General features: G+C 36.5%; 1 protein-coding gene across 1 annotated transcript; it reads right to left on the bottom strand.

Moving 5' to 3' along the window:
• riok1 (RIO kinase 1 (yeast)) lies at positions 1-27,579 on the bottom strand. The gene is made up of 17 exons (XM_041245353.1): positions 27,395-27,579; positions 26,304-26,502; positions 15,741-15,831; positions 15,272-15,341; positions 14,180-14,222; positions 13,820-13,912; positions 13,359-13,471; positions 12,709-12,789; positions 12,356-12,442; positions 11,250-11,387; positions 8,046-8,149; positions 7,320-7,426; positions 6,930-6,995; positions 6,223-6,339; positions 5,561-5,614; positions 2,622-2,771; positions 1-308 (listed from the first exon to the last, which is right to left on the bottom strand). The coding sequence occupies exons 1-17, from the start codon at positions 27,463-27,465 to the stop codon at positions 198-200; spliced, it is 1,695 nt and encodes a 564-aa protein (XP_041101287.1). The 5' UTR covers positions 27,466-27,579; the 3' UTR covers positions 1-197.
• Positions 27,580-27,906: the final 327 nt, after the last annotated feature.

The following is a 27,906-nucleotide window of genomic DNA, read 5'->3' as shown; positions in this document are numbered from 1 at the left end:
TTCTCCTTTCAATATTCTTTAATTCCTTGCCACTGGTTTACTGCGTTTAGTTATAGCATTAGAATACAGCGCTCAATGGAACTTGCTCAAAGTACCCCATGGTAATGATCTCTCCTTTAATTATACATTATAAGTGACCGCCTCTGCACATGTAGCTTCACTGCTAGTAAAAGTTTATCCTTCCAAGTCCCAATGTCTTATTTGCCCTTTTTCATTTTCACCACCTTCTCTTTTCGTTTCTTGACATGTTTCGGCATCTTGTTTTTCCTTTTCTCCCTCTGTGCTTCTTTTGCCACCTTTTTCCGTTCCTGAAAATGAAGAGCAAAACAAAACAAGGCTTTACATTTTTGTATCTAATAAAGTTGTGGTAAGGTTTTAAAATCCATCAGCCTACCCTCGATAAAGCCCAGGTCACACTTTTTTTGTTTTAATTCAACACATGTTGGCACCCCCAGGAAATATTGAACTCTGTCTGAAAGTTTCGCTAAAGAAGGATGCCAAGCAAGCCACATTTCACTAAAATTACAGCAACCAACAGAAGGTTAAGAATCGGGACTTGTTTGCCAGAATAGACTAAACGTGTAATAACCATGGATTAATTTATCACTCTCATAAACCTCATTGTTTTGCAGTGGACTTTTTCCCCAGACTATCTACTTTCACTGACTCGGAAGACACTTTTCCTTTATTACCAGTAATACAACCCCACCTGATCCTTACACTCATAGGGTTAAGTCCTACTACCTTTAATATAGAAAGGGCATGGAGAAAGGGAACCATGTGCTACTATTAAACTTAGTATTGTGGTAGGACCCACTGATCAAATAGGCCAACAAGTACTAATTAAGGGCAAGTAAATGTTTAAAAGCCGTGTTTTGTACACCTTCAACAGAGACTTCTCTAGTAGAAAAGGACAGGTAACTTTACTCAAAACAGTAGACCTGGAAATGTACCTAGTATATGAATATCAATGTTATTTACTTTTCAATACAAGACACCGAAAGCAACTAGTTACTCAAGAGTTCTGTAAAGTCACTTCAAATGACAGGCTTGTATGTTTACACTTGGGCCTGAGTTGTCAAGAGTACTGTAAACTCAGATTCTTAATTTGAGGCACCTGTTTACTCTTGAGCATAGACTAAAGCTGTACGTGCATGCATAGCTGCTGAACTGCAGCAAGTGGACGATGATGTCATATTGACCCCCCCCCTTGCGTGAAGACATCCCCCCCACCCCATGTGGAAGTGTTTAAATCAATAACAAGCCTATCATTTGCGTCACTTGGGTGTTTCTACTTCAAGGTGGTTGTTCCATGCTAAATTAAGATTTAATTTTTACATCAAAAATGGAGGGCATCATCGAAAACTTGCATATCGGTACCGTCTATGTTGCAGACTCTTCAGATAAGTAAAAAACACCTTTCTTTAAATGCCCACTTTGAAAGTATCTTCTTCAGTGGTATGTGGACATTTAAAGAAATAGGTGTTATTGTTTATGTTTACAACGACAACTGTTCTCAGCTGTAAATGTAAACAATACATTTTATTTTCTTACCCATGAAAAACTTATTTTTTCTATTCAAAAGTGAAACAAATTTGTTTAACAGCTAAAAAGAAACATCTTCGACTTTCAATTGTGTACTACGTTCTCCCTCCCGAACTCAAATTTATTCACCATATCCTAACAATGCATCACAGTACTATCAATGGGCCAATTAAAAAAAATAAAACCTTTCATAAAATCAAAAGATTTCCTTCTAGGGGCGAATACAGTGCTTTGTTAAAAAGTGAAGTGGTTTTGGACCTGAAGAACAAACATATTCACATCACTGCACTTATAATAATATACTTTAAAAACTAAAGCCTATATATTTAAACTGATTAAACTTCCACAAGCTTGCATATTTATTTTCAAACTGTATAATTGCTAGTGCCGTGATGCATATAATTAATTAAGCGCTTGAGCAGATCTAAAAGCCTGTTACTTTTAAACAAAGGACTGTATTCGCCTGTGAAGGAAAACATTCATTTTCTTAGCAACTGTAATGGTTTGATTAGTTCTAGATAGTACACACAAACCTGAACATTTAGTATATTAAATACGTATCAAAATACAAATCACAAGTTACATTTGTGAAATATATTTGACAAGAACAATTTTGGCAACTAGGTTTGTTTCACATTTATCCCACATAAATTACACGTTGAACTGTCGATTCACATTAAAGCACAGATATAAAAAGTGTTTGTATTCTGGAATCATCTGCCTCCGTCTCTCTCGGTGTTCTGTCAAACATGTTTTTTGGTTCTGTTGTCCAAGTAACAATCCCAACTTCCTGTTGCTGTTGTCTGAGCTTGTTTGGCAGGCATTGCCCACGAGTGCACATGGCAAAAGTGAGCCATCTCAGGTACTGATGGGTTCACAGTACAGCAAAAAAGACTAAAGCCGACTTTTAAAGAAAAAAAAAAAACCTAAGCTGCCTCAAAGCCTGCTTAAAAATGGCTAGTGTAAACGGAGTACTAATGCTGAAACAAAAAGTTATTATCTTGAAAAGGGTATCTAAATAGTTCCCACATCCCCAAAACAACTTTGCCCAGGTGTATGACTGCAGATAAACCCACCTTCTTGTCCAAATCAGGCTGCTGTTCTATGTCTTTGGGATGCAACCCCTGCTCTTCGTCTTCCTCTTCCGACCCAGACTCTGAGCTCTCTTCACCCGCAGAGCTGGAGTTCTCATCTCTGTTTGCTGTGCTTTCCAGAAGAGCAGGCACCTAGCACAATCAACGCAGTAGACATACCAGATGTTAGGGAACTGGTAAAATCACCGAGAGGGTGAAAGACCAGCCAGGTTCCTGTGCCTCTATTATCAGACCTGTCCCAGGCCAACATACCATTTAATAAACACAGAGCCATTTCCAATCCTATATATTTAATAGGGTCTCAAATATCGGAACCCCTTCTCTAACGCACATTGTATGCTCTGCATTCTTTCTTACTGTCAGTTGTACGGCAGGTAATAACCTAAGCGTTGAGCATTGAAATAAATGGTTCAATATTTTCTGAGAATGCATATATGGCAACAGCTGAACAAAATTGTTACTTTGGTCAAAAGGGGAATAATATTAAACTGTTAAATTACCACATAGCCACATAGTAAAACCGGCAAAATGTTTAAAGCAATGCAGCAGTAAAAGGGTACATCTTTACAGGACATGGAACTTTAGTAAGACAATCCAAGTATACAGGTGTGTACCAAAGTTTAAGAGAAAGTATATTGTCTCTCTGCAGCTGTAACTGCACATGACCTTAACATGACAACCATATAAGGTCAGATGACAATTTCATGGTCAGCAACGTGTTCAGCATGCAGGGTTTACGGTACGTAACAAATGGTTTGAGACACAAATCTTTGACTGGAAAGGGTTCATTGTTTTTGTACAACAACCACAATCAAACTTAGAGAACAACAGAATACACCTGGGTAAAAAGTCCCATGGCAACAAAATGGTGGCCATCTTAATTTAGGGGTGTCATTCTATTTTCAGGGGTGTGGAATTCATATCGCCCAATGCCCAACAAGATTTGTCTGAGAGACAGCGAGTTTTAACATTATACTATTCCCGTTGGACAAATACTTTTGTATTTATTTTTGTGTTTATTTTGTTGCTAGAAAAACACTCCTGGCTATATTTCTACAGAGCCTTGCAAGTTTGCACAAGTCTGGCACATGCACACAGATATATAATATTGTATAATGCTCACTTCAGATGTATCCATTTCACACTGTAAAAAAAACAACAATAAATAAAACATAGAAGCTGGCAACTGACAGAGAACATAGTGAAAAAGAATCCGTATTTCAGCGTTTCCCTTTTTGACACTTTAAATAAACTTACATATTTACGTAACGTCATTTTACTAACTTTTAAAAAACAGTGTCTGAGTACAATACCTTTATGCTGTGTCTGCAAAATAACGCATTTACTGTAGACATTATGATCATTTTAATTTATAGAAATAATGAAAAAAAATGTGTGATCAGTGCATTTTATCTCACTTTCTCTTTTTTTAGGTAGAGGTATACAAAAAGCTAGCACAGGGTTTAACCTGTTGTAGAAAGAAAGTTCCCATTTACTGACATCAATATACATTTGAGTTTAATTGATGGCCTATCAGCAAAGCATTTTTAACCTTGCCCTATAAAAACTACAGACTGCTAGTAATGCAAATGGATCGTATTCCCATGTGTCTTTATAAGGTTGCGTGGTTTATTACTTGCGATACGTCATCATAACTTGCTGTTATTCCTGGAACTAAGGAGGCTGTGTTGTTTAGTGGTTAAAGAAACAGGCTTGTAACCAGGGGGTCCCCAGTTCAAAACCCACTGGCTTTGTCTGACCCTGAGAAAGTCACTTAACCTCCTTGTGATCCGTCTTTCGGGTGAGACGTTGTTGTGAGTGACTCTGCAGCTAATGCATAGTTCACACACCCTAGTCTCGTATCTTGTAAATCGCTTTGTGATGGTGGTCCACTATGAAAGGCACCATAAAAAAAATAAAGGCAGCTGCATAATAAAAATCACGCTTCAACTTTGGATTCAGGAAAAAAAAAAAAAGCCAGGATATAGAAAAAAGCAATGAAACAGATCAGTGTAAACCTAGAGCCAGTGATAATACTGCCACTTTTTATCTAACGTTTCATAAAACAAAAATGGTTGATTAATTGTGTTCACTGTTAAATAAAAGCACAAGTTATATTCAGGAGGAAGAAACAAATTGCACACCCCTGATTTTGCCTGCAGTATTTACATAGCATGGAAAATGTTAAGTTGACAACTGAAATGGTGTGTGAAATATTAGCACCAGTAGGTGTGGCGGTGGCAGGTTGACAAATTCAAACAGTTTGTACAGGTATGCTTAGTAAGTGATAAAAAAGGCTGCTCACAACAACAAAAATAAGCCCTTTTTATCCCTTTTCTTGTCTGTATGTAGATGTGAAGCCTGTAGATGGCTAAATATTCAAATTTAAATTTATATATATATATATATATATAATATATATATATAGATATATATATATATATATTATTTAATTAGATGTTTTTGCCACTGATCAACACAAAAAAAGTCCATAATGTCAAAGTGAAAAATAAAATCTACAAATTGTTCTAAATTAATTACAAATATAAAACAGAAAATAATTGATTGCATAAGTATTCACCCCCTTTGCTATGACCTCACCCCCTTTGCTATGACACACACAATTCATTCTATATATATATATATATATATATATATATATATATATATATATATATATATATATATATATATATATATATATATATACACACATACACACACACACACACACACATACATACATATATACACACACACATAATTAGTACCTGTGAAATATATTGCAAACAGATGGTGTGAAGGCTTCCCATTCCTTTCAGAAGTTAAAATCCTGTTACTATAGTCAGTATTAACTTTCAGCTCTCCCTCTCCCCCTCCCCCATTAGCAAACCATGAGTCAGTTTGATGTATCACATTACCTTTTGTACTCCAGACAAATCCTTCCTTAGTCCTGTCACTGTCTGATACAGGATCTAATAACCACAAAAAGAGAGAACATGTTACTAGCAGTCCTTTATGAATTATACTTGTTTGTCACTTCATGAATCAACCCCAAAGGCCAGATCAAATAAACAATGTGTTTCTGGCCACAAGAAAAACCTGTATATATTATTCATAATTCAAGAACAATGAAAACACCTGTCTTGGCTGTCCATGTAGGCTTTAACGATACCCTTATGGGGCTTCTAATTTATGTACCTCTCAGGTAACTCTAGAAAAAATATTTTTGTATAGTTATCTGTTTATCAATTATCCTTCCTCTTCCAGGGCGCTGAGAGTGCCACTCTGACCTATTACAGGAGGAAAATGATTTAAAGCAAGTTCTAGCTCACAAGCACATTTAATGAAGAACAGTTTGATGGGCAAGACACTGCCATCTGTATTTACACACCCGATAAGTGAAGTGGGATATTTTTCTTTAACTCAGCAGTGTCCCTACATCACACTGATTGATTCCTGGTATTAATCCTTTACGCTACCCCCGACTTCCAATATGATCAAGTAGTCTTCAAAACATTGTTACTCAAAATAAGCTTGCAAGTCTCTAAGCATAACCCAACCTTAAATTATTGTGACTCACATTATCATGCTGTACATTCAAGACTGTATCCTCTTTCATGTTCATCATGATGTCGACATCCCTCTCATAATTTGTTACTTCAGTCAGCGTTCTTGGAATGTAGGCATTCTTAAACACCTGGTGTACAATAACAATAATAATAATACATAACAACAACAATCTCTACAGGGAATTAAACTGAGGTTCAGGTTAACATGGGTCACCAACAGGTCAATCCAACATTGTTTGGAAAGTATTCTCTTATTTCAAAAGAGGAAAGAACATTCTTGGGATGGTCACCTGGTCAATTTGTCAGGCCTTGAAAATAAAGTGGAACAAACTTGGCAGACGGAACAAAGGAAGACAGTGAAGCAGTGCAAAACAGACACAGTTGTACTAGGCCGAAGCAAGCATTATATAAAGGACTATCTTTACAATTTTTATTATCTAAATTTCTCAGTGATGGGTGGTTGAAACCATAATTTAACAGGAAAACACAATTCTGTTTCAGTTATCTTGCAATATCACCCAAGGATAAGTATTCAGTAATACTGAATACATTTGCTTAGGTTTTCAACTTTTGCCAGAGGTATCTATCTACATCTATGAACACACACACATATAATACAGTAAACTGTCCAAAAATAAACCAATACTAACTAAAGATAAAAAAAAATCACAATGCTTTTTATTGGCCTAATTAACAGTTAGTGTAGCATCCAACTTACCTCATCATCTACTTTATCCCGATTGGATCTTTCCTCCGCTGTTCTATCAGCAGCTTCCTTCATTGCCTAGATCACCCATCACAGAATACAACAAAGGAAGACTGTTTTAATGGGCATAATACAACTCACAACACCACTTTTTTTGTGAGATTAAACAATGGTTGTATACTTTTCATTGTATATATATATATATATATATATATATATATATATATATATATATATACACACACATATAATATATATATATATATATATATATATATATATATATATATATATATATATCCTGCAATGTCCTTTTCCTAAGTATACCTTATGATTGTGCCTGCTTATCTGCCTGTATTGTAGACATAATATTGTTTATTTAAAAAAAAAAAAAAATCACACCTTTTCCAAATATTCATCGATGTTTTCACTTGTGATTGAAGGGTCTGTTACAAACTCAAAGAGCTCCCGTACTGTCATCACTGGAACTTCATGCTTCCAGAAGAAGGCTGTGAAGGAAGTGTACAATACAAGAATATAATGTCAGAAACAAGGGATATTATGATAGAAAATTTAAATGCCAATGTATACTCCAGAACTGTAGATAGTGTGACCAATCACTCTACTTGTTTTTACTGCACATAAATGTGTTGTTTTCTATCAGCACCTGGTGGTTTTAGCAAAACATTACAAGATTATTACAACCCACCATCTGTGGTTACCATTTTTATGTTAATTGTGTATCACCATAAAAAGTTGGGCATCTATTTCTAAAAAAAACAAACAGTCATGTGGCAGTGGATTACATTTAGGTGAAATAATTCTGTCCAAGACAGATGGTGAAATATATATTCTGTATTTTTATTAAATAAGGTTCAAGATGGTAAATTGGAATATTGCCTTCCAAAGTTTTTTTTTTTTTTTTCTCTCTCAAAGTGCATACTCATAGTAATTTAAAACAGATTTAAAATCTGATATTAAAAAAACACAACAAATCAACCACACAACCACACACATCTGGCCATCTCCGACACAGATCTATTAAGGTTAAATGACTTGCTGTTGTATGAATAAGAAATCCAATTTATAGAGGGGTTAATCTACCAAATAAATACATGGCCCACCCACCATTAATGTTAGCACAGTCCTTCCGAAGAAACTCCAATGCATGTGGATGGTCGTGCTCCACAGACTGGGATACATCAATAATTAAAACTTCTCCATTGTGGTACCTTCCAAAAAATTCAAATGCATTATCAGTGAATGATGCATTATTTTTTTTAATGTTTTTTTTTTTTTTATGGAGGCATTGCCTAGAACAGTGGTTCCCAAAATGTTTTAGTGGTCCCATTTGTGGCTATATTTTCCTAAAAATACCAATTATATCATATGACAAAAAGAAAATACAGACATGTACTTATGCATTTCTACATTTTTAAAAAATATATATTTCTATAATAAAGTCAAAGTGTTTCTCATTTAATAAATACAGCAGCCCCTCTCAACTCTACTGGATATTCCAATAATAAACTGGAGACAAAAATCAGATGTTAATCAATCGCTGATATAAATTAATACAATACCTAACAGAGGTCGTGTTATTGCGTCCTAGATGCAAAATATATCCATTAGACGGAAATTTTTTTGATCTTGCGTTCATGGGACACAGACATGCAAATTCGTGGTAATCTATTACACTTCACCAAAATAACTGTAAAATATTTTTTTTAAAAACACTGTTCTCGAATACAACAGCCTTGATTACACTCCGGTCCTGGAGGTGGCACCAATAAGCCTCATATTTGACTTACACAGCAATACAGTCAGCACTCACATATCCGACCCTATAAAAGTTTGACTTTTACACATTTGACACGAGTGTAACGCACATCTTATTATTTCATTTTGGCCCATTCCAACCTTTTCTGTTTTTTCAGGGAACACAAAAAAAAGATAAAAATGCCAAAAATACACAGCTGAAAGGATGGTTTTAAAGCAATTAGGTTTCTTTTAGATGTACTGTAGTTGGTTTAGTTGGTAGAGTACTATATTTAATAGAAGTAGTACTTAAATTCAGAACGATATGATTTTGAAAATATCACTTGCCAAACGAGACGACCATGGACATGTGGACTGTAATACAGTATGTACTTTTAAATCCGGTAGCAGTATGCAGCAGTATGTAAAATTCCCAGTTAAATTCCCCATTAATGACCCAACAGCAAACAGCAAAATGTTACCCATGCACAGAACTGCGTAAAACGTAAAAGGCAATGCGATTCAGCAATTTACAAAAAACATTTTATTTTTATTATGTTATTATTTAAAAAAAAAAAAAAAATTTTTTTTTTTTTTTTTTTTTTTTTAAGTACATATCAAATGTGTGCATCTCACTTACTGTACTATGTTGTTCAGTCATACTGGGGCTTTAAGTGCTAATGGAAATGTTTTGTGTGTACATACTATGTAATTAGTTTATGTTTTATGTTCTTTCTAATAGTATTTTATAACAATTTCAGTGGTAAACGAGCAAAAAAATGCATGTTTCCAAGTAAAACAGTAAAATGCCAGGTGCTGCTTTGTCTTACAGATATGCATTTCAAGGGGTTTGTGGCAGTAGGGCTAGAACAAGGCTGCATTCACACTGGGTCTGTTTCAAATGGACTTGGTTTGGTTCGCTTCATTTGAAATAATGTATCAATGTGCTTGCTGTTCACACTTATCTGCGAGCGAAGGGACTGAGTTTGTTTGGATGCGAGCTAATCATTTTTTTTTTGGTTCGTTGGTGTTGTTTTTTTTGGCCCAGGACAGTTTATTGGTGTTAGTGCACTCGGTCTGTTCATATGGTCTGTGAACGGGATGTTTAAAATATCCTGCAATGTATCTTGAAAGATGGCAGCTATTGAAGTATTGCTTCAGTTTTTAACAGCATGTTTTATACTCTTATATATTGCTGTTGAAGAAAGCATGGGAATGGGGGAAGCATGTCGCTAATTTAATTAAGACATGTGTTGACTGCCTGCAATAGGAGAAACACAGTTAGGCAATACTACAGTTCTCTTACTGTCTGCATTAAACAAAGTAATCTGAGAAAATATATTCTATTTGTGAGTTTTGTCCTGTTCAGCTTGGCTTTTGGTGTTTGACCAAATTTCTATGAGACTTTAGTTCCTCGCATTGTCCACGTAATAGAACATAAGAACATAAGAACATAAGAAAGTTTACAAACGAGAGGAGGCCATTCGGCCCATCTTGCTCGTTTGGTTGTTAGTAGCTTATTGATCCCAAAATCTCATCAAGCAGCTTCTTGAAGGATCCCAGGGTGTCAGCTTCAACAACATTACTGGGGAGTTGATTCCAGACCCTCACAATTCTCTGTGTAAAAAAGTGTCTCCTATTTTCTGTTCTGAATGCCCCTTTTTCTAAACTCCATTTGTGACCCCTGGTCCTTGTTTCTTTTTTCAGGCTGAAAAAGTCCCTTGCGTCGACACTGTCAATACCTTTTAGAATTTTGAATGCTTGAATTAGGTCGCCACGTAGTCTTCTTTGTTCAAGACTGAACAGATTCAATTCTTTTAGCCTGTCTGCATATGACATGCCTTTTAAGCCCGGAATAATTCTGGTCGCTCTTCTTTGCACTCTTTCTAGAGCAGCAATATAATATGGGGTTGCCAGAGTGAAAACTGGAATTTTTTTTATTTTTTTCGTTAATTCACTTATGAACAATAACACTAATAGTCCTGTGAAATCCAGTTTCAGCCAACTTCTCACAAATTATTTGTAAGACGTTCACAGACGTTTCCATCCAAGCTTTTCTGGAGCAAATGTTTTTTGTTCAGTCTGGCTCATGGTGTGTCTCAATCAACAAACCATGAATTAACAGAAATGGCTCAAGTTCCCTGCGGAAGTGAAACCTTCACGCAGGCCTGGTCGTTTGCTACTTCTCTGATTTTCAAGCACCCATCATGTATTTGGTCTCGCTTGACCCAGGTTAAAGAGTGTCGACCCACATCCTGAGGGGTACGTGTCTTCACACTATGTGGGATTGTGACCCAGGTCATGATCCAGGTCGGAGCGCCAGTGTGAAAGGGGCTTTATTTGTTTAATAAGCTATTTACACTTAGGGCTGTGTTTGATCGATAGCCAAGAATTCGAAGGTAGTTCTAAAGGAATTAACTTCTTTATGATTCTCATTCATAACTTTAATAAATCGCAATGATTGACATTTTAAAAAATAATGGCATACCAAAGAAAGAAAGGGTATTACAGCAGTCTGTTTTTTTGGTACCAGAAGAAAAAAAAACTTAACAGGACAACATGTGAATGACTTACAGCAGATTGAATTCACTGAGATCCGCATGGACCAGCCTTGCATCCTGATACATTCTCCTCATGTACTGAATCACCTGCAGGTATAGCTCCCGGGATTTGGACTCTGACAGTTGTGCATTCCTTAACAGTGGAGCAGGCCTGAGAAATTACAGACAATGTAAAAAAAGTTCCAAGCATCATCGGTCTTTTCTATTGTCAACACCTAGTTGATAATCCCACATCTACAAAAAGGCAAAGGCAATCTTTTTTTTCACCCCCAGGTAAAGGGTACAATTCTTTAACATTAACCCTTTACAGTCCTATGTCGGACCAGGTCACACATTACAATTTTCCCTTTGCTGTTCGATGTCATCAAAAAGACGTAAAGCACAGGTCTCTAGTCATTTTTTCTCCGGAAAAAGCAGAGAAAACTGATAAGAAAAAAAAGCCAAAAAAAAATAAAAGGACGTATCCGATAGCCCCATGCAAAGAGATAACATGAACACAACCAAAGGAAATAGCTGCTTCCACATCCAGCTTTCAATGAATATCATGGACGTTTGCAGAGGTTTTTGTGATGTTATAGTAATAAAATAATGACTTGGACCGCATTATTGAGGAGTTGAGGAGTTTGGTGATAAAACGAGTGCCATTTTTCAGAGTAACCTGTATTACTCTGAAAAATATATATTTTAAAAACTGTGTAAAATAAACAGCTCATGCGAAAATAAATTGGACCTGACGCGCCTGGCAAGTGCTGAATAAACGGCCTGCAAAGGGTTAATAAATATCAAATTAACGTTGCTAATTAAGGTCATTTTTGTTATCTGCAGATGACAAAGCTTTCTTTTGTTTGTTTATTTTTCCAAGCTCGTTACTGCGGGCCTGATTTTTATGTTTTTTTAAAAAAAAAAAAAAAAGGCACACGTTACAAGCAGCCATTACATGCTTACTACTGGAGATATAACGACCATGACTTTTCTGCACAGCATTTGGAATAGAATCTTATAAAAAATCTTGATCAAAATATAAATCAAAGCAGGCTATAGTAAACATAGTCTTATTTTGACATACATATAAAGATAAGTAATTGTAAACTGAACGTCAAAATTTAAGTTAAAACTTACATTTCATTCTTGCCAATGAATGCCATGACAAGAACGTGACCTCTCAACATAATGGGTTCTGGACAGGGTATTTTTGCTGTTTGCAGCCTAGAAGACATAAGCAAATGTATTGGCAAGCAAACTACAGAATAAAATATATCTGAAATGTAAGAATACTTAAAGCCACAGACAGCATTAATTTGTAGCTTTCTCATTTTAAAGTTGGCGTCCTAAATATGTAATGAGAATTACTTAAACAAAAAAAAAAAAAAAAGGTAATTCATATCTTTGTAGTCATAAACATATCTACACTTTGCAGCACAACTTTTAATATGCACTAGTTAAGCAGCTTTGTTTGTGGACCAAGTACCCACCTAATCAAGTTCCTCATTTCTTTCTCAGCCCAGGTTCTGACCATTTTTCTTGGATTTCCTTTACAGTAACCATGACGAAATCTTAATTAAAACAGCAAAAAAATTTCATTCATTCATTAATTGCTTTAATTCAGCGGTGAAAGGTTTCACTTTTACTGGACCAACACTGACATGGAACTTAAGTAAGGTGATCAAAGAATACTTTATAACAAACATTAAGATATTAACTCAAGATGTACTGTCTCAATGCAGCGATGGTTTTTTTTTTAATAAATAAATAAATAAATAAAACAAGAAAAACACATGACCTCAATATGGCAGCTATATTAAGGCAGTGGTCAATGTTTTAGTCAGTAGCACATTTAGCATGCAATGTTCATATAACCCTGTAAATATGAAGCAAGTACCTCGCATGCTATGAAACCATACCTCAAAATCATTAGGTCTTTGACATGCAGAAAGCAAAAAGTCACATGACCCCAAATATGGCAGTCAGCTTAGGTCAAAGTGAAGGAATGCTGTTATAGTTTGCACAAGGAGTTTCCATAACACAGAAAATATGAAGTTGCCAGCTTAAATAGTAGGTGCAGCAGTTTATTTGTAAACTCATGCAAGCACCCTTCATGGGGATGCTTCATTAATGAACTTACCTAAACTCACCACTGACATATTTATCCCGATCTTTAAAGATCAAAATGGAGGTTTTATAGATCTTTAAGGCTCTGCTTTCCCCCTGTGCTGTGGTAGCATGGTAAACGTTGGCCTGCATTTGGAAATGAAATGTTACCAGAGGTTTAAAAAGAATAAGGTAAATTTGCAAGTTCACATTCTTGATTTTCTGTAGTTTTACTTCACTCTTTTGAAATATATTATACAGTACTTTATTACCAGAGTATACAGTATTGTAGGCCTAACTTCGGTTAAAATCGGTGGGTAAAAGTCCACAACTGGACAGAATTAGCTAAATCTCCAAGGTAATGTAACCATGTCCTTGTCTTATTTATAATTACATGTGTTGAATCTTAACAGTATCCCAACTCAAAGTTAAGTTTACAAATAAGGAAAGAAAACACACATAATAAATGCTGACAATGGTAACAGAAAATTTTACCTCCTTGCCAGTACTTATGCAACCATTGATTTCTGATATGACCCCTCTGCTCAGCATTTTGAAGAGAATCATCCGAGTTCTTGGATCCAAAACCTTGAAAACAAAATCAATTTAAGCTGTGTCCAAAGGGTGTGATTCTTACCTGTTTTAGCTGTCTAGCTCTGTTCTTACCAGAATTATGACCAGCAACCCCAAACAACCAAAAGCTACTGTCTGTTTCGGGAATACCCCCAAAAAGAAAAGAGGCACTGGCGTAATGCAGCCATTGGGTAGAAACATAGTACATGTTAAATCTTAATTGCAAGATTCAAGGGTATTCTTCTCCATTTCTGATCCAAGACAAACAAATCAAATAACTACCTGTTCCACTGTGGCTCTGTCTGACTTGTCCTTAACTCGATACCTGAAAACAATTTACATTTATTAACAGATCATGAAACTAATAAACTGCAGCATTTTGACATTTGTTGCTCAGACCATCTCATGCAAAATATACAAGAGGTTCATCTGTTACAATGATAAGTATCCACTGAGTTTGGTTGTAAGCAAGTTTTTTTTTTATTAGTGTGAACCCAGTTACTTACACTGCTTCATAGTCTAGTGTAAGCCTGCTTCAGGTGTTTAGCTTTATACTAAATAACATATGTTCTGGACTTCTCTTGTGTAACAGGGCGAGATCCGTGCTGGCTACCTGATGGATGCATAATCCTGTAAGATCTGCCTGTCAGTGACACAGAGATTGGGTTAGGGCGTGTTGTCTCTCCCTCTCTCCGAGTGGTCGGGAGGCAGGTCACTCGACAACAGTGGGAGCCCTGTTCGTAAGGTTTGGATTTGTACACAGAAGATGGCTAGTGTCTGGAGCGAAAGAGAGATAGGCAAGCAAGGCTGAGGAAGACAGCCGGACCAAAAAGAAAAGTGTCAGTTATGTACTCGAGTGGGGACGTGTGTAGTTAGCAGGAAAATCCTGGGCAACCCCAGAGTATAATAGGGGAATAACAAAGCGCAGACTGAAGACTCGAGCTGTGTGGGTAGCGACGGTGGGAGAACTCTGCAAGAGCAGCAACTTTTATTTGTAGTTTTGTTATTGTGTTTTATTTTTATTTTCGCCCTTTTTTTGTGTTATTTGACACACGTGTGTGTGTGCATTAAGTATTCTGCTCCTCCATCATCAGTGGTATTGGAGTAAACCATCAGCACAGTGCCATCTTGTGGCAAAATTAATAAAGTGCACCCCAGCAGGGTGTTTCAACACCACTTTCTATCTTGTGTCCAGTGAATTCCCACACCCTCCCAGACCTTGGAATACCCAGATCCAGTTTGATTTCTAGAAAAGGCAAACACATGGTAATATTACATTGTATTTTAATGGGACAGCTTGATTTAAGTGACAAGTGATGCACAAAATGTATTTTTGTGTGCAACATGCAGAGATAATCAAGAGTTTTGACTTACAGTTCCGCTTCTCTTTGTCTTGACTTTCCTGTTACTCGATTTATTACAGAGTCAGCATAATTTAGTTTATCTATAAAAAAAAAAAAACAGGATTACAGTACTGCACAGTTGATATATGATTTGGCTTATTTACTACAAATGAGTTCAACCTGCAAATTTAAAACAAGGCTGTACATACAGTAAACTTTATCAAGTGGTTCTGGTGACAAGATAAACAACGAGAGTGAACATACAAAGAGAATTAATGTATTTTAATATAAAATTGAAGGGTGTTTGACAGATGGCATAGAAACAGCATGACACCCTTTGTGTTAGAGTGTGTATGTATGTAATGTAATATATATATATATATATAATATATATATATATATATATATATATATATATATATATATATATATATATATATATATATATATATATATATATATATATATATATATATATAATGCTGCTGTATAAAACTCACCTAGATTGATTTTATGCTCAAATTTTCTTAAGACCTTGTCTGTAGGAGTGGACATCTTCAAAGTTTTATTACTGGGATTCTGTCGGTTTGCCTGAAATAAATACATTTAGAATATCAAACCAGCTTTCATCCACTGTGACTCGGTGACTCAAAGTATTCAACCACCCCAGCTACCTTACTAAATATCTTCGTATTCCTCAATGTGTCTGTGGCAGGGCAAAAGCCCTGCACAGGAAAGTAATGCTTTGTTGTGTTTTGTTTATATCTTGTGTTAACCCTCTACCTCTATGGTCCTATATCGGTCCAGGTCCAACATTACAATTTTTCCTTTCCAGTCCGATGTCGGACCCTGTCCGACATCATCAAAAAGACGTCAAGCACCGGTCCCTAGTCGTTTTTTCTAAGGAAAAAGCCGAATAAAGCTTTCAATGGCTAAGTGAGGCCAATAGAAACCGAGAGAAGCCGGACAAAAAGGAGGCAATATGAGCAATATGCATAATCCCTTCACCACAGAGATAACACGGACATAAACAAATAAAATAGCTGCTTCCGTATCCAGCGCTGAAAGACTATCACAGACATCTGCCAAGTTTTTTGAGATGTTATAGTAATAAAATAATGACTTGGATAGCATTATTGAGGAGCTTGGTGATAAAACTTTTCCATTGTAAAAATAAAATAGTATAAAAATAAAAAAAAAATTTAAAAACAAACTTTCATAATGAAAAAATACAAAGGGTAATTTGGCAAAATAAATATTCATTGTATTTTTGCTACAGGTCAGCCTGTTAACAAGAGCTAAATATAGTGCTCGTCTGGGTCCTGTAACTTAGGGTAACCAAGTTCAACTGGATTTCATATGTCTACTGGAGAAGCGAACGTTTAATCAATGCATTTTGAGATTCACGGAGAACTGGATATTACTGCACGGCACTGCTTCTAATTCAGTTAAATCATGACATCCATGATCACTGAAAAATTACAGCCTTATACAACAGCACAAACAAGCAATGTCAGTGAAGGGAAAATTAAAAAAAAAAAAGATATATTTTCAGGAAAACTGGCTGAAGATTTACCCATGGCTGGAGATTAATAATTATAGTGGTCAACTGAGTTGTTCGGTCTGCAGTATAGTGTTTGTTAACAGTTGTTAGAAAACCTGTACAAACAACATGGCTTTGAAAAAAAAAAAGATCCATGTAGAAACTTGGTCAGGCAATGCAGTGTGTGCTGCATCTCAATGGTTTACAGCTGGATTTACATAAGGTTAGACGTTTACATTTGAGACTTTATATAGTTTCACAATTTGTGAAATTTACAGTTGCAAAGGTACAGTTGTTATGGTGCACTGCTGGATAATCAATTCAGGGGAAAAAATTATTGCTGTTTTTAAGCATACACATTCTAACCCCGTGAAAGCACAAGTTTTACTAGTTAAAAAGCAGAACTACACAGGCTAGTGAGAATGCATTACATAAAAACAAATTAAAACAGAAATCGATGCACTTCAAGATTATGTTTCATTCACTATTATGTTATCTCCTTGTACCATATATAGGGTTAGGAGTTTGTCACCGAAAAATTGGACGTAAATCACAAGCAGTCATGGTCAATGTGTTCAAAATCACAGAGAAAATGACAGAGGGAGAATAAAGTCACAGGGATAAAAAATAAATAAAATAACTGTCTTTAACAAAAGCATATTGCAGCGTTGGTGCGCACAGGTTCAGCAAAGAAGCACGAGACAAGCAAATTAAATTTCAATGCGTTGCTTTTTAATTTGCTCTGCAATGGTGACTATCTAACAGTTGCATTTATAAGCGCTGAACTAAGCAATAAAAAGACATTGACAGGGGAAAGGGTAAGCAGACGAGAAGAGTAACACACTGGGGGCGAGAAATACACACACAAGGATCACACAAAGAGGGTGTGTGGCACCCACAACCACCATTACAAAATCCCAGCCCTGACCCTATATGATCACAGAAAACGCGATTATATGTAATGTGGGATATAATACATGTGTTTTTACTAAGCATAAAATTAAAAAAGGAAATTTAAACATAGGTCTACATTACCGGAAGGATATTCACATGTATGTGAAATAGCGGACAGCAAAGCATCGAAAAGAATGCCGTTGCCTGACCATCTTCCTAGAAAAATTCACCTGGGGGTTTTCAGACACGCCGAGTTCAGAAATGATAGCTATTTTTTAATTTTTTTTTTTTTTTTTTTTATTTCCCCTTTGACCTTGCAAAGGTCAACCTAAAGTGAGCAAGGGCCCTTGACAAGAAACATCACCCTGGGTGCAAGTTAGATGCTACCATCGTGTGAAGCACCTTGTTCTACTCATAACGTAAAATTTTTTGCTATTTGTACCAAGTTTAGGCCGTAATAACCTGCGTGGGGGGGACTCAAAAAAATCACCCAGAGATATGTTTGGATAGATGTTGATGAGATCTACAAGTAAAATATGTTGGCATCTGGGGATCTGGGAAATTTGCAGTTGCATTTGTCATGCATCCGAGCATTGCTTATGGCCACTTTGGTGAGGCTAAAGTACCACATAGTTCTATCCAAACTGGCTATTTCTTCAATTGTGCATTCTCTGAGGATTGATCTAGAGGAAAAAGCAACAATGTGGGCTTCCAATGGCACTAGCTTGGAGGTTATGAGCTTGCATATGGGACTTGGGACTTTGTTGCTATGACGACACATTTCAAACTACCAAAACCTTACTTAGTTGGATTTTAAAAACCAAAAAGTTTTTTTTTTTTTTTAAATAAGTTGTGGTGCCTACCTAGGGGGATAATTGATTGACTGACCAACCATTTGTGAAAAAGCCATTTGCTGCATTCTCATGCTAGCCAATCAGTCGATTTCAGGCACAAGTGAAAGTCTTTGGTTTAGGAGGTCTTCAATGACAAAGAGAGGTTGTGACAGAGATCGAATGACTCTGTGTTAGATCTCCCTACCGACCTGTGAGGGCACTATGTAAAAGGAACAGAGTACCCTTAATCAAATGGCATGACAATTTATTCCTTAGGGTTGGTGGAAGTCAGTCATTAGGAAGGGGGCTAAACTACAGCACCCAAGCTCAATGACTTGGATGGGAGACGGAGGATTGGAGGAGTAGGTGCATTCGTTAACCTAGGGTTCATGAGCGAGGGTTTAAATAGGGAGAGTAATGTAAACGATCTGCTCCTTGGTAAATGGTTACTGTTTTAACCTACAAGGAGTCTGTGTTGTCGTATTATGAAACTGTGAGTTTTGTCTTGTGTGTATTAGTGTTTGTTAACTGTTGTCTGTTTGTTAATAGACTACCAGTAGCACGATCAGGAGCTGTAGTGAAAGCCAGCATAAACCCGGACATCACTTTCACCCCTGCATTTCACAGAGAACTGTAACACAACACTAGCACTTATTCACTTGTCACTAGGAACTGTTTTTGGATTTTGTGTTTAGTGCTGGTGTGTAAAAATTGGACTTTTGGGTGACAGGTCAAACCTGGGGATTTATAAATACCAAGTGATACATGCCGCTGTATCACTCCATCATTATTTACATGTGATTGCCATAACGCTCTGGACATTGCAGTAATTTAGTACCCGGATACCATGATATTTTGGTTGACACTGAGCAAGTTTGTGAATCTGTTGCTGTCTGTTATTTCGCACTCTGATAGTTGTCCCTTCCTACCGTCCAGCTTGGGTGCTCAGAGAGGGCGCACGGACAGCCAATTAATTGATGGGGCTCAGTCAAGGTGGCTGTAGGTGCGTATTCTGAGGCACGCATGACCATAGACTGTGGACAAAAGCAACAAGTCACTGAACTGGGATGCCTGTGTGAATTCCAGGAATGCCAGAGCTGAGATCACCGGGCACATGAACCAGGACTTCTTGTGTGTAGGGTGAGTTTATGGGATCCGGTTGCTGAACCCCAAGAGTATAGCGAGGGTTCAGTAAAGCAAACACTGAGTCAACACTGAGGCACAAATTTATGAAAGGGGAAAAAGCAACCGCAAAAAGCCACTTAATGTGTGTGTTCAGTATGGCCGCACTTGTCAAAATAACAACCTATTTTATAAAGCTAATTAGGTAAAGCAGACGATTCCGCAATCAACCAATTTAAATACCCCTCATTGCAATTACTGATGGAGAACCACACACCTCTCACAATAAATAGCAGGTTTGGGTCAACCATGGATGTGTAGGCTACACATTCCTAAAGAAAATTAATGAATGATGATGAGGATGCTCAGAAGCAAAAACTGAGGATATCTAAATCAGTGGATAGCCTATAAACACCGGAAAAAAACTGTGAAATGGTTAATCAACTCATGTTGACTTTACCCTTTTTCCATTAAAAAATAAAACCTACTACAAAAATAATAAAAAATACATTTCCCAGTGCTACTGGGCAATGTCCCGCCTTCCTGACTTGCATCTAGCATTGATTCGTTCTGAATACTTTAAACCTGCCCCAGAGTGACAGCACATTCCTACATTTCTATTGGAGACTCTGCTTGCGAGATTTAAAATGAGATTACAATCAGGATGGAGGCTTGTTAGCGGGATTTAAAGCTGTATTACAGTTAAGATTTGAAGGATTTAAAACAGAATTGTGGCAAAATATACAAAAATGCCTACATACAAAAACCCCAGAAGAATGTGCCTGTGACCATAGGGATTTCATTGTGGAAGACAGCACAGGAAAGAAGACACAATTTAAGTGTGCAAGTACTGTCGAGTACTTATTAAAATAACGGTGGAGGATGAGACCTCATTGTATACGAGTAGGGTCCTACATTATATGCAACCTGTTTTTTTTTTTTTTTTCAATTGTAATTCATCTACTATCCCCTAAATGTCCCTGCAACCACTCAAGTTATAGTAATCGAATTCACAATTAAGAAATCAACACATTATGCTTTGACCAATTAGAAAAATAAAAGCCAATTATGATGAGTATAAATGGTAATTGAATAAAATGATGCGCTAAAAGAAAAAAAAAAAAATCGAAAGACCTAAACATGGAGTCAAAGACATAAAATTCAAAAAGCATTTCATTGAGCGAACGCACGCAACAATATCCACCTGGTGTTCTGTAGACTGAAGGGTATCATTTATTTTGCACAACTTACAATTTATCTTTGGACCACACTCGAAAGTTAACAATAGACTGACATTTATCATCAGAAAAACACAGAAAACAAAAGGCTGAGATTGACAGTTATAAGACGGCGTCCTCCAGTAAAAAACGTAAAAACGAAAATTATGAACGCCGATGAGATGTTATTTTCGATTCGAGTATTAATTGTACACATACATTTTCAAACCTTGAATACAGTATTTTCATTTTCTGACAAGCACGCCATTATGTGCATGATAAATAGCTGAAATACGTTTTCATGTATATGTATACTTTATTTGCCCAGTCTGATTTTCTGCATTTTGCATATTTGACACTGAATGTTATCAGATCTTCAACCAAAATCTAATATTAGATAAAAGGGTCCCCGAGTGACCAAATAACACAATTTTGATACTTATTTCATTTATTTATTAAAGAAGGTTATGCAACACCCAATGCCCGTGTGAAAAAGTAATCGCCCCCTTAGACTCAATAACTGGTTACGCCACCTTTAGCAGCAATAACTGAAACCAAATGCCTCCTGTAGTTACTGATCAGTCTCTCACAGCACCGTGGAGGATTTTTGACCCACTCCTTTATGCAGAACTGCTTCAACTCAGTGACATTTGTGGGTTTTCGAGCATAAACTGCTCGTTTCAGGTCCTGCCACAACATCTCAATGGGGTTTAGGTCTGGACTTTGACTAGGCCATTGTAACCCTTTCCAGACTGAAAAGCATCAACAACTTTTTTCCAGAGGCCTTCAGGAATTTCTTTTGATGGTGGCATGATTTGCCTCTAGAACCTCTGTGCTGACAACTTCACTCTGATGGTAAGGGCCAAAGTTAGTCAGATTTATTTTGGGCAAGGCTGGCCCAAATCAGGTCTGATTGTTAACCAAAGTATTCAAACAGCTGACCCTATTTATCCCTTTGATTGGGTTGAATTAACTAGGGGGGGGGGCAATAACTTTTTCACAACTGAAGATTGCATGTTTGATTACCTTGCACACCAAACAAATGAAAGCACCACCAAACTTTGGTGTCATTTTTTCTCTCAGACTCCTTCTATACACAACTACCATAACCCAGAAAAAGATCTGACCAAATTCAATGCGAAAAATGTGCAAAAATGCAGAAAATCAGACAGGGGGCAAATACTTTTTCACAATACTGTAACTACAACAGCATATATTGAAAGGCTTCGCTTAGCCACTTTATTAGAGACGTGGGCTCTCTGGTTACCATACACATTATTAAACATACGGAAATGAAAAACCATCATGAAAGAATATGCATGTGAGCTAATGTTTTTTTTTTCAGAACAGAGTCTGTTTGTATACATAATGCAGTTTGCAAGTGCACTCAGCCCGTTTATATGGTGTGTCAAATGCATGTTTATAACATCTTGTAAGGCATATTGAAAGATGGCAGCTACTGATGTATTGCTCCAGTTTTTAATATAGCATGTTTTAGATTCTTACACATTGCTGTGGAAGAAAGCACTGGGTAGCACTTTGATTATTTAATGAATACATTTCTTGAATGCCTACAGTAGGATGATGCAGTATTAAAGTAATTTGAGAAAAGATTGGATATGTTTTACTATTTTGGTGTTTAACTGAAGCTTCGACCAGCGCTTCAGTTACTCGCACTGTCCTTGTAGTTTAGGATTACCAGATTTCCACAGTGAAAATAACCAGGGATTTTTTTTTTCTTTAATTTTACAGACACCGTACAATTCTAAAGCTAAAAATAACAGTATATAAAATAACACAATAATACTTTAAAAATTAAACATCGGGTGAACTTATTGCAGATGATAACTAATATTTATGTTTTGACTAGGTGACAATATAAAAACAAGTTAAATGTAAACAAAGCCAGATTTAAAAAAATAAATAAATGAATCAACTATTACATTTTAAACATATGGTATACACATTATCAGAATGGTTAAACAAATACTCCATAAGACTGTTTATTTTATTTTTGAATGGCTATAACACACAACCTATTACATTCCTCTGCTATTAACTTGCAGAGCAGGGTGATACAGTGGGCGCGCTGTTTATTCACCGGTTGCTCCACCAGTGAGCCTATGTGCTCACCAAACTGTTGATTAAAGTCAGCCACCAGACTCACTCCGGTGAGATTCACTGTAAACAATGTATAGACAACATAAACGCCCCCCCCCCATGGCATCTGTCAATGTGGACTGTGGGCAGACTAAATTAATTGTATAGTGGACAAGAATACTGTAAATTGCGAAGTAATAAAACTCCTACCAAATCCCATTAATTTAGGAACTTTTCAACCTTTAAATTAAGTACTCAAATTATAAAAGTACATTTTTTATTATTATTATTTATTGGTCACCAATTGTTTTTATAATTTTTTCTCCAAATTTGGAATAGCCAATTATTTTTAGGCTTAGCTCACCGCTACAACCCCCACGCTGACTCAGGAGTGGTGAAGACAAACAGACGCTGTCCTCCAAAGCATGTGCCATCAGCTTGTCTTCACACTGCAGGCCCACCATGCAGCTACCTCAGAGCTACAGTGTCACAGGACACTATAGTCAACAGGCGCCCGGCCAGACTACAGGGATGGCCGGTGAGCCGAGGACACTCTGGCTGACATTATGTTTGAACAATTCTAGTACTAGTTGCCATATTTAATGTCATCAAACTGTTGTTTTAATCAAGTCACCGGTCAATGTACTTCCGGCTCCCCAATACATTTGCAGCTGTGAATAAAACAATGCGCCCAGTTTTGTACTTATTATTGGGCCAGTTAAAATTGTATCCGGGTCAGTAAAAACACTACCTCAGTGGCCCAAGGGGTCAGTAGTAAAAAATCCAAATGTAGAGCCCTGGAAAGTTTTTTACGCATTTGAAGTTAATTTTAATAATGTGACTGGATTTGTCTCTGATAATGCCAGTTACACGCTCAAGGCATACAATTCTTTGAGGTTTATTGCCAAATTCAGTACATTTGACTTGTAATGCCCACATAATAGCCCTGACAGTAATATCTGGGCAAATAGTTTTCCGAAAGCAGACAAGCTGGTTGCAACCGTTAAAAACAAATTGTTTAAACATTGCCCAACTACATTTTAATGACCATATGATAGAAGCAATCCAACAAGAAGGCTGTACTTTACTCATATTTCACCAAACACTGCAGTGTTAAAGGACCTCCAGAAACTGATCAGATGTGCAAAGTCTAAAATCTCAACTCTCCCTAATTGTAAAGTATGCCAAGGGACTGGTGGATCTTTTTCAGTGGTTTGAAAGCTGTGAAGTGAGAGTCCATCAAACATATAATAAAGAATTAATAAATACACACAGAGCAATGGCACAAGAGGTATGCAGCACATGCTGCAATAAACAAACTGTGTAAAAACCTTCAATAACATTTCTGAAAATCTGACAAATTACTACAACCTGGATCAATGCAAAAAGAAACCATGTTTTTCCAACCAGCTCATAATTTTCTGATGGCAGTGAGGATATTTGACCCATAACAAGTGTGTAGTTTGGATCTGGAAGCTCTCCCAATATATTCTATTCCAGTTTAACACGAAAGGCTAAAATATATTTGTCAGTTGTTACCAATAATGTAGATGCTTCTTATGGCCAAGTTTTCACAGAACAACGTCAATCTACGAAAGAAGGCAGGGTTAACCAACTGACGATGCTTAAGTTTAATAGCAACATTTAATGCATGGGACATTTTCTTTCATGAAACTAAGTGACACAATCTGCTGCTTGCGAACAACCTTGCATTATTATTATTATTATTATTATTATTATTATTATTATTATTAGTAGTAGTAGTAATATTACGTTACAGCATTGATGTTCCGGGAATCAGTGCTGTATTTTTTTTTTTATATATATATTTTGTTGACAAATTATTTATTCTTACTAGTAAACTGAAACATTTAAATAATTTATTTAAACATTCTAAGAAATAATATTGAATAAAACATATTAGTAAAAAAGGAATGCATGACTAAATTGTCTGTAGCTGCTGCTGCCGCCTAATCAACACTTCAATGCATGTTAATAGAATGACTAATTGAGAAGATTAAAGGAATCGGGAGATTATAATCAATTAGTGGTTTAATTAAGCAAACTACATGACCATCTTCCGGTGGGAAGAATGAAGTGCAGCCTAAGAAAGCAGGTCGCATAAAACGCAGGGCCCTACATATAAGACTTTCTTTCATGAGCCTCAGAATATCGTTCCATCTTTCCTTAATCTCCTCCACCGTTCTTTTAATAATGCCTACACTCTAAGAAGTAAAGGCTCTTGTTGCCAAGATCTTTTTAGGTGCTTCTATGAAACTTTTTTACATGGATTTTGTATTCTATCTGCAGACTTTCTGTTTTGTCATGCAAGCTATGAAACGTGTATTGAAAATTGGAGTTAACAAAAAAATACAGTACCGGTATTATAAACCATAATTTAACTGACTTGATCAGATGGGTTAAAAAATGAGATATTTGCAAAATGTTATTAAATGTTTCTTTGTCCTTGAAAACGATGTCACTTTCTTGCTGCAGACAAGCCTCCCACATCACCTTGCCTTTCATATAGCATATTTTCTGACTGTGGCAAATTAACGCCTGCTTTTCAGAGTTCTTAAAATAATCATGCAAATATGACGCCCGCAATTACTGGCAGCTTTAATAAATTAGACAGAATATTTAGTAGACCTCATTTGCAAAATCCCCTGCCAATGTTAGCGGTTTCATTCAGAAAAGCCGCAGAATTACATATGCAAATACAGAATTAAATATGCATCATGGGCTAAAGCGCACAGAGCCATTGCCCCTGCAAATCACATATTAATTGCATGTTTATGCCATTGTGTGTGCTTTATAAATCACATCCAAGAATTCAAAACCTTCAGAGCCCGTTTTACGGTTGTAAAACATACGCAGTCCTTTTATAAATCTGGGCCTGAGTGTTTTCTCCCACACTAGGGATAGCATTGTTGGTATCCTAGTGACAGCCACATACCACTGCACTACAATGTGTAATTGTAGCCTGTGAGGCGTGACAACTCACAACCCTTAGAAAGAACCCTTTCACAGACATAGTTCCCTCTTCAAATCTATCCATGTTATACATTCACCACCAAAGCAGAATGGCTGTGTGGAATATTTTTGTTGTTATTTTTAATTTAGAAAAAAATGCAATTCTCACTTCTTGAATAAATGCAGGTACCTAACCCATTAACTTTACCGCAGCAATCAGGGATTAGGTACCTTGCTGCTGCAGTGATATGGAGTATGCAGTGATATTATTAACTAGCAAGTATTTTAATGCATGATTATCACTGTCTTAAGAAAGCAGTTTATACCATGTCATTAACAAGATTTTACAGAAACAAAACAAAAGTATGAACTGCCACAGACCTGCTGGTGGTTTCCCCTGGAAGCTGTGTAGCGTTTGGTGAGGTCTCCCCCAGCATCATCCCAGTCCCAGTCTTCCTCCTCCTCCTCCTCACTTTCACTGTCAGCTCCATCTTCCCCTGGAGTTGTTAAACTGAGATTCTCCACTTTCCTTTCCACTGCTGTCACAGGAACAGATTTCTGACCAGGACTGTGGTCCGCACTACAAGACAACAATACAATAACCTCAACAGTTGACAGTACTTAAACAGTTATAACTATACATTCACAGACCATGAATATTACACTATTTGGATAGTCTCTGAAACTACTGGTTCAAGCATAAAAAAGTTGATACATTATACACACATTTTTCATATAATGTACTGATGGCACATACATAATTTTTATATAACATCACTATAAAAGGAACATTTGCAGCTAGACCAAACTCTAAGGTACACCAACGAAAGTGTAGGTTTGTTTCCTTAAAGATGGAAAGCTCTTTTTGTCACGTGCCTTGTATCATGGCCAGGTAAAGTGCTGTCCCAGACCTTAATTTTATCATATCAGTGAAATGGCCCAAACTTCTTTAAAAAAATAAAAAAAAATAAAAAATAAAAAAGCAGCTCATAATACAACAATGTACTCTCTTGTACTTACAGCAACTAGCTGTTATTCTATACAGTAATCGAACACAATGTTTAATTTTAAAAAAACAGTAAGCATATCTCTCTCTCTCTCTCTCTCTCTCTCTCTCTCTCTCTCACACACACACACACACGGTATAGTATAAAATATGGGAAAATATGTCTCCATTTAAAGTAAAATGTCTAACAGAAAACACACGTGAGCTTATTTAATAGAAAAAAACTGACGTCACGTGTTCCAGTGTTTTGTGTTAAATCAATTGTCAGATGAGGCATTAGTATACAGATGCTGGATTGCCCTAGTAAATACAAAAATAAACATTATAAATACTAATGTCCTTGCAAAGTAACTATCCCGAGTCCACAGAAGTAAATGCGACGTTTCTGTTTTAGGCCGCCAGGTATAAAGCAGTATGTACAAACAAGTGTGTTGCTAACCCATGACACAGTAACAAAATAGCATACCTGTCAGACACATCAGCATCTTCAAACTGCCCCGAAACGATCGTACTTAGCAATAACCCTTCATTTGCCATACTAGCCACTAATTTATTATCAATATTTCGTACTACCGATTTCTACTTGAGCAACAGGCGCTGCAAAACTACATTAAACGTGGTTATGTGTGCCCAATCCTAGTTACGGGTGCTCAGATAGTTCAAACATACAAGAGCATATACGAACCGCGTTTCTCCAGCCTAGGTACGGGTGCTCAGAGAGTTCCTACTTACACGAGCATTTACGAACCGCGTTTCTCCACCCAGGTTTTAATTACCATGTTCTTCTTCTTGCATTATTTGTTTCAACAGAGTAACGCATTTTATATATGATTATGTGACAGTTTAAACTGATTTTGTAATGTTGTCATGTTATGTATATGCGTTTCCTGATTTTTGTTACGTTGTTTACATATTTATATATCTAATAAATATTCCTCAAAGTTCTGTTTGAACGTACTATCACAGTTGTCTGATTCC

This window comes from Polyodon spathula, chromosome 3 (genome assembly GCF_017654505.1).
Source record: "Polyodon spathula isolate WHYD16114869_AA chromosome 3, ASM1765450v1, whole genome shotgun sequence".
Classification (NCBI taxonomy): domain Eukaryota; kingdom Metazoa; phylum Chordata; class Actinopteri; order Acipenseriformes; family Polyodontidae; genus Polyodon; species Polyodon spathula.
Note: the sequence above shows the minus strand (reverse complement) of the source record. Positions and strands in the feature narration are given on the sequence as shown.